The sequence below is a fragment of the Dreissena polymorpha genome, chromosome 4 (genome assembly GCF_020536995.1).
Source record: "Dreissena polymorpha isolate Duluth1 chromosome 4, UMN_Dpol_1.0, whole genome shotgun sequence".
Classification (NCBI taxonomy): Eukaryota; Metazoa; Mollusca; class Bivalvia; order Myida; family Dreissenidae; genus Dreissena; species Dreissena polymorpha.
In genome coordinates this window covers 61,665,177-61,677,336 of record NC_068358.1, presented here as the reverse complement: position 1 = coordinate 61,677,336, position 12,160 = coordinate 61,665,177, and the positions used below count along the sequence as shown (strand labels likewise).

At 39.4% G+C, this 12,160-nt stretch overlaps 1 protein-coding gene across 1 annotated transcript in view; it reads right to left on the bottom strand.

Annotated features, from left to right (window-relative positions):
• Window positions 1-12,160, bottom strand: part of LOC127877495 (cyclin-O protein A-like) — a 29,209-nt gene that overhangs the window by 4,401 nt on the left and 12,648 nt on the right. Inside the window, exons 3-6 of the mRNA XM_052423434.1 lie at window positions 11,456-11,755; window positions 10,887-11,072; window positions 9,041-9,109; window positions 1,606-1,745 (exon numbers count right to left, since the gene is read on the bottom strand). Of these exons, the coding sequence (XP_052279394.1) occupies window positions 1,606-1,745; window positions 9,041-9,109; window positions 10,887-11,072; window positions 11,456-11,755 (695 nt within the window). The remainder of the gene's footprint in view (window positions 1-1,605; window positions 1,746-9,040; window positions 9,110-10,886; window positions 11,073-11,455; window positions 11,756-12,160) is intronic.

Sequence of the window (12,160 nt, the reverse complement as noted above, 5' to 3'; positions counted from 1 at the left end):
TAAGAGAGGCTCAGTATCAATTTGAAGTGAATCAGTGTAGAAATGAAGAAATAGTAAAGGGCAAATTTGGGTGGGCGTGGCCTATGTGGGCGGGGCGCCCCATGGTTGGTTATGGGGCCATGCATAGCTGAGATTGACCGTATTGTCATAAAAGAGGTTCAGTATCAATTTGAAGTGAATCGGTGTAGAAATGAAGAAATTATAGTAAAAGGCAATTTTGGGTGGGCGTGGCCTATGTGGGCGGGGTGCCCTAGGGTTGGTAATGGGGACATGCATAGCTGAGATTGACCGTATTGTCATAAGAGAGGTCCAGTATCAATTTGAAGTGAATCGCCGGTGTAGAAATGAAGAAATTATAGTAAAAGGCAATTTTGGGTGGGCGTGGCCGATGTGGCCGGGTCGCCCCAGGGTTGGTAATGGGGCCATGCATAGTTGAGATTGACCTCAGTGTCATAAGAGAGGCTCAGTATCAACTTAAAGTAAATCGGTGCAGAAATGAAGAAGTTAATGTAAAATAACATAAAAAAATGAGTGAAAATCTCTGACCCGGCCCCGCCCCAACCCCCATAACTTTTGACCCAGGGGTCAGATCAAAATTCCGTCACTGTCACCGTCGCACATATGTTCATAGCTACCATGTATGTAAGTTTCAAGGTTCTAGTGCTAATAGTGTAGGAGGAGCAGGTGGCCAGGACGGACGGACGGACGGACAGACGCACATCAATACAATATCCCCACTTTTTCTCCGAAAAACGTGGGGATAACAAGAGATTGCCAAGCAATATTGTCCCCTAACGATGAAACTCCACCATTGTCAGATTAAAAAAAAATATTTGTTGCCATAGCCAAAATGAAATGGCGTGCATAATCTCCATATTGCCATCTATCCATGTTTCAAGTTTCATGATAAAATATGAAGAACTTTTAAAGTTATCGCAGGATCCAGAAAAGTGACAGACCATAAGTCCCCTCCGGTTTCACCGGTAGGGGACAATAAGTGTAAATCCCGACCACGTTCTAGATATGTCAGTCCGGGTCAAGAACAAATTAAAATACTAATTTCATAGTACCTAAGTTAACATGCCGGACTAGTTACTGGCATAAATTGTCACAAAACTGTTAAATACTCTGTGTTCTCTCGCGTACACATATAAGCCCTGCCATGAGTCCTAAAAACACTCAAATATTGGACACAAGACCGGTAAAAATACCGGCCTATGTAATCGAGTCGTGAGCCTTCAACTTGGAAAATGACATGTTTGCGCACAGTTGCCCACATATAACCGACGTAAAAGATATAATTCACAGACCGCTGTGTACATACGTAAGACATGTATAAACAACGGGGCATGTACGAATCCCCGGTCCACAGTGGGCCACATATGAATGAGCCTCGTTTTGGAAAAATTGGGCTGAACGTTTGTGCGTTTAGTGTCGCCCCAGATTGCCTGCAGCACAGGCTAATCATGTACAGTACTTCGTCTAAATATAATTTTCGCTAAGAACAGACCTTTAAACTTAGAATCTCATACCAGCGTCGTCTCTGATCAGCCTGTGTGAACTACATTAAGCCCAATTTTCTCAGAACGAGGCTCATGTACATACTTGAGCCGCATGGTTTGCTCTTCGTCGCCTAGGCAACCTTGGAGGCACGCGGCGGCGAAGTACTCCAGGAACTGCTGGACAGTGGGAGCCAGCAGGTCGAAACTGGTCGCCATCAGCACGATCATTTCTAGCTGCTTCACCTGCAAAAAAGACACGGGAATGTCGTAAGGTGGTAACGGATATGGCGTTCGCGTAAGATCGGTGGGGCCAGTGTTTAATTGGTAATGGTACCATCCTTGGAACCGGAAGGAGCCGGGTTCGATCCGCTACAATCGGGGATGTTTTCAAGATATTGGTTTCAATGATACAACATACTGTTCTGGAAGAAACACAGGGCCCGACTCGAATTACTGTTCTGGAAGAAACACAGGGCCCGACTCGAATGTGTTTATATAAGCACAATGCAATGGGTGTAATCGAGGTAAAACAAACAGGGAAAACGACTTTTGTGAAAGAAGTTCGTAAAATACGAATAATCATTCTTGTGCACACTATTTCATACCCGTTTTGTATCCAGTCAAATGCTTGGTTAAAAACAAAAGAAAATACAATTTATGTTTTTTATTACTACTTTATCGACCTTTCGGAAATGGTTTCCGTTTGTCTATCCGACAGAATCATATAAGCACTATAATTGAGTGTGTGTGTGTGTGTGTGTGTGTAAAATATTTGTCTGCGAAAGGAGCTAGATTAGATATGTAAAGAGGCTCGCAGCTTGACTTGTTGTCTTATTATCACCCTCAGAGCGAGTTATCATGTCTAACATCTCAATTGGTGATGTCTAAAAATAGAAACGCTGAGGGTGAAAACCAAAGGTCACCAATAGGTCGCAATGCTAATTCCAATCCTAATGTACGTAAATATAAAACCTTCAATTTTAGTAAAAACTGAGTCACATCTTTCACTCCAATAACTAAGCCTTCCCAAACATATTATCCTGAGCTCAATACATTTAAGCAATACAAAAGGTATGCCATATCGTATGTTAGACAGATATTGACTCTTAAAGGTGCCTTTTCACAGATTTTGGCATTTTTTAACTTATTCATTAAATGCTTTATATAGATAAATGTAAACATTGGTTCGTAAAAGCTCCAGTAAAAAATCAAGAATAAAATTACAAAAAGGAAAAGAACATTGCCCGGACCAGGTTTCGAACCAGTGACCCCTGGAGTACTGCCAGAGTCCTGAAGTAAAAACGCTCTAGCCTACTGAGCTATTCCGCCGAGCACACATACTTGACGTATTTTATACCTTATATAAGCAATCTTCGTAGTTTCACAAAATTTAACGACAAAAACAGAACTCTCCAAATTATTCAATCGTTTCGCGTTGCAACGCTTTATAATTTTTAGGTTTTAAAATCGTCAAAAGATGCATATAATGGCTATATTAGACCATGGTAAATGTTCAGTATTACTGTTTCCTCACAAATATCATAACTAAAACGAAAATTTGCGAATCTGAAACAACTTTTTTCAATTTTGTCAATTTACCAAAGCGTGAAAAGATCCCTTTAAAAGTTCACTGTCTTTCTATATTTTTGCAGGCTACTAGTCAACCGTAAATAACCTTAGCGCTTAATCACCGTACATCAAATCTCAAAACAGTAATTAATTGTGTCTTGTTCTGTGAAAGCTGGTCATAATGCATGTGCGTAAAGTGTCGTCCCAGATTAGCCTGTGCAGTCTGCACAGGCTAATCAGGGACGACACTTTCCGCCTAAACTTGATTTTCGGTAAGGAGGGACTTCCTTGTAACTAAAAATACCAGAATAGCGGAAAGTGTCGTCCCTGATTAGCCTGTGCGGACTGCACAGGCTAATCTGGGACGACACTTTAAGCACATGAATTAAGCACAGTTTTCTCAGAACAAGACACAATTTATGAGAAATCATCAAAGCTTTCCTTACATACAGGTCCAAAATAGAACATCATAACGAGAGTCTTCAAACGAAAGCTTGTCGTCCATAAACAAAGACGATGCTTTTAGAGAATATTCCCACCACAACTTATTTAGTGTAATCCAATCGAAATGGGCAAATTGTAACCATACACGATTTTCGATGAAAGGAGTAATTTCGCTTCGTATAAACCAAACGTCTGTATACGCTGCTGAAGGGAGAATTATTTAGCACTAGTAGTTAGGTATCCCCAGGCTCGTCCGTCCTCGGTTAATGCACATTTGTCGACAATAAATACGCAATACTAAGTCTGTTCCAGTAAAATTCATTGCGAAACGGATATTCTTACTTAGGACTCGCTTGGTATATCATTTAAGAGTACAAATACATTGCGTATTGTAATAAGTTATCACCATGGATTGCAGATACGATTAGTTGTAAGTATGTGTATATGCGTTCCACGACTCATCTGGGTCTACGCTGTTTGCCAAGGCCCTTTCTTCTAGACGCTAGGCATAAATGGGTTAATGTGGCAAAACTTCTTCAGCAACAACGCAAATGTAAATCAGTCGCGCTCTGAGAAAAGAGGGTTTATGCATGTGCGTAAAATGTCGTTCCAGATTAGCCTGTTCAGTTCGCACAGGCTAATTAGGGACGACACTTTCCGCTGTAACAGTATTCCTTTAAACGAAACATGCAATTTAAAAAGCGGAAAGTTTCGTTCCAGATAAGCCTGTGCAGACTGCAAGGCTAATCTGGGACGACACTTCACGCACATGCCCCCTTTTCACAGAGTGAGTCTCAAATAGTTTCAAGGTCGCCGTGGTGTAATGGATATGGTGTCCGCCTTGCGACCGGGAGGTCACGGGTTCGATCCCCACCGTGGGAGCGTTCTTTAGATCTCCCCCAAAGACACCAAGTACCGGTTCTAGGCCCAGGAAACGGACTCGAGAGCGTTTATATAAGCCTAAGGCTTTCGACGCAATCGAGCCAAAATAAATAGGTTTAAACTAAACTAAACTAAATAGTTTTAAATACGATGCAATGTTTCGCAAATTAACGGTGAAAACTGAAATAATATACGTGTACGTGGACTAAAAAATCGCATTTTTTCTGTGTTTCTCCGTGCGTCTTTCGTAATCAATCAATATTATATATTATTTTAAGTTTTAACGTCATCAGCAGTGGAAGTCATAGCAGTAGTGAACAAGACACGAGTAGATAGGACATATAAGCGCCCTCATTAAACCTTTGTTGTCAAGCTAGACCTTCGGCCTTTCCAATGTGATCTTGACCTTTTAGGAATGGAAACGGGTGTTACAGGTATTTGATTGTTTACATTTATGAAAAGTTAAAAAAACAAACATCTAAACTTGGCAAAGTTATAGCTGAGGCCGCAAATATACAATTTAATTTTTGACCTAAGTAAACTTGACCTTTGACCTCTAAGTGGAATCCTTTATATTCGACCAATTTGTTTGATGGCGATCGTTTCGTTTTTATTTAGAAAAAAAAACGAAAAATAAATGTGTGACATATTGATAATTCATTGATAAATCTCGTGCGCAGGACATATTAAGTTAAATTTGTCAAACATTTATCTTGACTGAGATAGTAAGCTCAATCATATTAATATGATGGTTGTTCTAGATTCCTAGGTAACTGTCGGGTCATACAGAGTGAAAACGACCTCAAATGTCGTAAATTTAATTACACGAGCCACAACTCATAATCTTCAGTTGATACTCACATTTCATCATTACACTATGCATATAACTACACTATGCATATAACAATGTTCATGAGGGTAAAAGATTATACAAAAACTAACTTGTGAAACCGGCATTTCCTAACTTACTTTACATATATAGCAGCTTGAATAACATAATTTTTAGATTGTTACTCACGTTTTCGTGAAATTATGTTACCCATTATTCATAAATGTCAATAACAAATATTTGGCACAAAATTAAACGTGCGCAATGGTAATATCGTATAGCGTTACAATGTTATCGAATGCGATGCAAGGGGAACAATCAAGAGTATGTCCTGTTGAAATACATTCAAGAGTAATGCCACTTGCATTAAAAGCACGCAAACAGAAAAACGCAACTCCCTGTTCAAATGGGTATTTTACAATTGTGCAGCTAAAATCAGACTATTGTTTGTTAATGCTAATGCGTGTCGGTTTTTAAAGCGAGATTATACGATTTTGTCAAATATTAATGAATTTATATAAAATGTGTAAAAAACATATACATTTAAATTAAAATAAAGAAGAACATGTGTCGATAAATGCGAAATAAGCCAGAAATTCAATTCTGAAATCGAAAATGTCTGTAAAGTCGAATTCGCTAGCATGTGTATCATGCATGTACGATGTAAATCTAAATTTAGTTTTAGTGCAGATTCGTTTATACGACACAAAGACACAATTTCGTTTTACAGATCATTTGAATTTTCTGCAACGATATCTAACTCCGATCCTTATAAAAAGACGAATGCTTTGGTTATTGGTAGAAAATATGTACGAAACATCTTCGTCACAATCGGCTCGGGGAGCTAGTTTGTCTTTGCTGCATTTTATGAAATTCGTCTTCAATTTATAATTTTTCTTGCCTATTTTGAGTTATTGTAACATATTTTTTTATCACTATATTACATTTCAATACATATACAAATCGTATAATCTTGCTTTAACACACTAAATTTTGCTTTTGTTAAGTTTGGTCTGACTTTGCGACGTTTTCTATTTGTATTTCAGTCATGTCACAGCCACACCGGTCATTGGGATACTATGATTACGAACGGCACTTCGATACCAGACACACCGGTCATTGGGATACTATGATTACGAACGGCACTTCGATACCAGACACACCGGTCATTGGGATACTATGATAACGAACGGCACTTCGATACCAGACACACCGGTCATTGGGATACTATGATTACGAACGGCACTTCGATACCAGACACACCGGTCATTGGGATACTATGATTACGAACGGCACTTCGATACCAGAGAACAACAAAAGCCACGAGCGAGAGGTGATTTATTCAGTTTTTTTTGCATGTATGTTCTGTTCTTTTGGTTTTCAGACACGGAATATTTTTTGACCGATTAATGGCATAGTACTTCGTATTGCGGTAAAGCAATCCTTCGAAAAAACGGTTGATTATTTGAATATAAACTAAAATTCCATTGAAATCAGCCTGAACTGGATGATAGGAACATATTTTATTTAAACATAAACATATATAAACATATTTATCAACTCCGACATGTACCGCGTCACAAAAACTATTATTAAGGATGTAAATAAAGAAAAAGGATGTTTTTCTCTGTCTTCGAAGTGCCATCCGTTATCATAGCATATGCATGACCAACTCAAATATGTCCTGCAATAACTAGTCTACACGTACTAAGTGCATATGCATGACCAACTCAAATATGTCCTGCAATAGCTAGTTTACACGTACTAAGTGCACGCACTTAGGTAACTGACAACGTGAATAAGAGGTAGGGGGAGAATGTCCGTTCACAGAAGTTCATGACAGATACTCACACAAGTTATGTGGCAAATCGAAATCGCCATCCTCGGATTTGTGGTCCGACGCTCTACCAAGTAAACAAGGATATCAGTAAAACTGATGGATGCTCCCCAACGATGCTTTGTCCTTATATGGTTTGTGTGGAAAAAACGTGTGACCTTGAGAAAATCTATTATTAGCCTCAATGACCTTGACCCCAGTGACCTCAAACCTCATCAAAAAGGTAGATGTCCATGCAAGGTAACCACATCCCAAATATATGAGGTCGATCAAATATTGAAGGCGGTATGAGAAACTTAACCAAAGTGTGACCTTGAGAAAATCTATTAGCCTCGGTGGTCTTGACCTTGACCCCAGTGACCTCAAAACCTCATCAAAAGGTAGAGATCCATGCAAGGTACCTAAATGCCAAATATGTAAGAGATCGGTAAAATAATTAAAGGCGCTATGAGAAACGGTAACACAAGTGTGACGGAAGTAAGGATACCCAAACTGACAACTATATATATATATATATGGAGAAAGATATGCGTGAACAATCAGATATACAGACATACAAACAGACATACAAACAGACATATTCCTATTGGAGACTTTGGCGTGTGCGTCTAGCTACGGTGCAGAAGTACCCCATACTTTCACCGCAACACATCTTCCAATGTTGGAACAGTTTACATACACAGAAGGGACAGTTACATTAACATTTATTACAAACATGAAACCATAGTTGTGTATGGGCAGGATCCGATAAGGATTCATAAACTACCCTAACACTATGTTAGAGACATATTCAGGTTTTTTTTTACCTTATATAACAGACGCCGAATATCGGCGTCTTCCCCAAGCAATCTAGGCTACTTTTTTCCCCTTTTCGGACCGAAAAATTCCCCAAGCGGACGCTTTTCCCTTCCATTAAACAGTTCAAAACGATTGAATTTACAACAAATTCGCTCGAAATCGTACAAAACACCGTTTGGTACCCGTCCAATTATGGTTCCCAACCCGTACACGCCGTTCTGTACTGTATAAATGTTACGACAATGATTACCTCCCTTGGCCGATTTACGATAACTGTAAACTCGCTTTACGTAAAATGTCACCAAAAAAGGCAAAATGTCGCATAACTGGCGAAATTACCGCAAAAAGCCCCCAAAAATGCGAATAACGCGGTTATTACAGCTTTCTTCACAAAAGTAAGTCCACTGCAGCAGTGTGTTCCTGAACGGTCTGAAACTGTCACAGCCAGTCCCTGTCAAGGTCAACTCAGTCTGGCACAGCCGGCCACAGTTAGTCCCTGTCATGAAGTGATAACTTTGACAAAGTCAGTCATAGTCTGTCCCAGACAAGATGATCATCAGACTCATGAGTCTAGTGAAATCCTAATTGCATCACCAGTGCATTCTAATTCTGAAAATCAGGGAAAAGCCTCTGTGAAATAGTGTAATAACATGTAAATCAACCACAAATATTGATAGATGAAGAAAATAAGTCGTTTTTGTTTTTTTAACCCGATTAACAGTAAAAGTAAGACCCTTGAAATTTGTCCCCTATTAAGGAAAAAATCGCGCGTGAAATTTCCCCAAAAGTGGAGAATCGCGCACGAAATTTCCCCAACCTAAGGGCTAAAGGCCCCTATATATATATATATATATATATATATATATATATATATATATATATATATATATATATATATATATATGGGCCTTTAGCCCTTAGGTTGGGGTAATTTATATTTTATATATAGGGAGCATACAAATCTGGTCAATATTTTTTTTTAATGTTAATCCAATTCATTCATCCCTGATGTTTTCATGTGCTATCAAATTTGAACGTTAAATGCTCCAATCCGCCATTTGTTATACTCTGCGCGTGGGTCTCTCTCCAAATACTCTCAGTTGCATATGACCTATATGGACTATCTTGCCTACACGCAGATGATGGGCATTCACACAAAACATGTCGTACATTCCTTACCTGTTCCCTTGTGAATACATCGTGGCATTTCTCCAAAAGCTCGTGGATTTCAGGTGGACATATCTCGTTCTGAAAGGTCAAAACGTAAAGAGTTACACCATAGCGTTTTACAAATTTGCTTGCTGTCCGCATTAGATAATATGTATATCTCCAACTTTAAGTCAAGTTAAATTACTTTATTCAAACGTGGTAAATGCCTTTTTTTCAATATCCCAAAAGATTATAACACACCGCACATCTCGTATATCGTGTTCGATTTCCATCTTTCTGACTTAATTCTTCTCTCTCAATCTCTAGCATATGGTTATGAAAAGAAGCTTACACGATTATTGATTTTATTTATTAAAAAAATCCACTTCTAAACCGATTTCAAATTACCGACTGATGGCGTTATTTACTGCAATTGATGAAAACATGACAGTTGTGTGCGTTTTTTGGAAATAGTGTCATAAAAATAGCAAAACGATGTGTGCCTAAACATCGCAAATAAAGACCAAGGTCCGTAAATGATCTTTTTAATTGTTATTTTTTATAAAGTGCTTGTGAGAGGATTTACAAATTGGTTATTGGTTATAAATAACAAACATGACAATACGAGCCGCGTCGTGCGAAAATAGGACTTAAGCCATATGCGACAGCGTAGTTCCAGACCAGCGTGCGAACTGTGGTCGGGAACAAAGTGGGTAGCTACTGACCGCACAGGTTAACATGGCACGGCTCCTAACAAGTTATCTACAACTACCATAAAATGTGTTTAAGGGGGAGAATCAGATAAGTCCGGAAGCTTTGAGACAACACCTTAATGTGTTCAACAAGCGGATGCGTATATGACATGTTAAAACACGGCTATCTGCATATTTATTCTTTGACCATACGGTGTTAGATTTAATCTTTACCCACGCCATTAACATGTGCGTAAAACTAAATTGTCGTCTCCACATGGGAAGCATTTGTGGATAATTATTTAAATGGCTAACAAGAGACAAAATTGTCACAAAACCAGGTTTTCAATTTGAAAACAAAAAGTCTGATAAAAGGAAGACAACTCAAACTGAACTGATTGTTTATAATTAACCCCCTTTGTTTCAAAATAAATCTATTTTTAGTCGTAGGGATATTGACATTGGAGATATTGACGAAATTTTTTCGTGCGACACACCGTCCAATCATGGTGAACAAATGAGCCAAATTATTTTAAAATCTCACAATGAATGACATAGTTATGGCCAAGACAAGCTCATTTATGGCCATTTTTGACCTTTGAACTCAGTGTGACATTGACCTTGAAGATATCGACGCAATTCTTTCGGGAGACACACCGTCTAATGATGGTACACAAATGTGCAAAATGATTTTAAAATCTCACAATGAATGACATAGTTCTGGCCCGGACAAGCTCATTTATGGCCATTTTTGACTTTTGAACTCAAGGTGTGACCTTGACCTTGGAGATATCGACGTTATTCTTTCGCGCGACACACCGTCTAATGATAGTGAACCAATGTTCCCAATGATTTTAAAATCTCACAATGAACGACAAAGTTATGGCCCGGACAAGCTTGTTCCGCCCGCCCGCCCGCCGACATTCGCCAATCTAATAACCAGTTTTTTCCTTCGGAAAACTTGGTTAATAAAACAACGATGAAGTTATTGTCCGTAATAGATCCGACGACTCCCACGGGGCTTAATATGAAAGTATAAAAATAATATGCTGTAATATCCAGCACCGCGTCTCCAAATCTAGGTTCAATCAATTATCATCTCGTGCGATACAATTAAATTGAAATCTGTATAAATACACTTCATTGAGTTTTGAGAATATTTATCTCAACGTGACCACCGCTACCTGTTTGCTGGCCACGAGGAGGCACGTAATCGCGAGCAGCTCGAGGCAGTCACGCGATACTTGCATGACATCGAGCACGCGGTCGAACACATGGACGGCCAGGTAGAGCGTGTCCTGGCACAGCTTCAGGTCGTGGTGCGCGGAGGTCAGCCACTCGATCACTGTCTTCCGGACGACAATGCTGATCTGAAATGTTTACACTTGAAAATGTTGCATTTGAATCGTCGATCTCGTCGCGTTATCCTACTATATATTGATACGAAACGATATAAATTTCTAACGTTTAAGAAAAATATCACTGCCAAATGCTCATGCTAAGAATGTTAGATAATATATTTCATAGGTTGTTTAACAGTGTCACTAAAATTGACAATAGTGGTTCAATAATTTGTAAGATTTTAACTTGGTAGTCTAAACTATGCCGACTGTAAACATCCTTTTAAAAATCCCATTCCCTATCGATTGTAATTATTTAAAAGATTCCAGCGATGGTTCATAAAATGGGAAATCCCAATTAATGGCAGACGTAAAACAAGGAAATTTACATAAACCAAACAAATAATCACTACCTCCGGTTGATTTTCCAGACAAGCCAGCACGTGGTACTTTGACTCGAGCTTCAGCCGGTGCATGAAAATCTCGTGGACGTATTCCTCGAAGCCGTCATGCTCGTTGTTAGTGCACGTGCACTTGGCGCGACTGTCGCTGGACTCCTTTGAAGCGGACCATTCCCACACGCACTCTAAGCACTGGAGCTCGATGCAGCCGGCAATCGACTCGGCGAAACCAGAGTCGCACAGAGAGGCGCTCATTGACACCGCTTCTGGCGTCGTCTGCTCGCAGTCCTGTACCGCGTGTTCCAGGGATATCTACCAAAATCCCATATATCTTAATATTAACGTAGGGTTTATGTTTTTAAAGGGTTGCGATTTATAAACCAGCCCCATAAGGCGCCAGTCAAACAGTAATTTCTTCCCACTAACCTGACTTAAACTTGTGATGCCGACCCTGAACTTTCTTTTGCTGGTATTCTTGGCTGATCTGTAATCTGCTTTATTAAATCTGATCAGATCAGTATCCCCACGTTTTTCGGAGAAAAAAGTGGGGATAATGTGGTGATGTGCGTCTGTCCGTCCGTCCGTCATGGCCACCTGCTCCTCCTACACTATTAGCACTAGAATCTTGAAACTTACATACATGGAAGCTATGAGCAAATGTGCGACGGTGACAGTGACGGAATTTTGATCTGACCCCTGGGTCAAAAGTTATGGGGG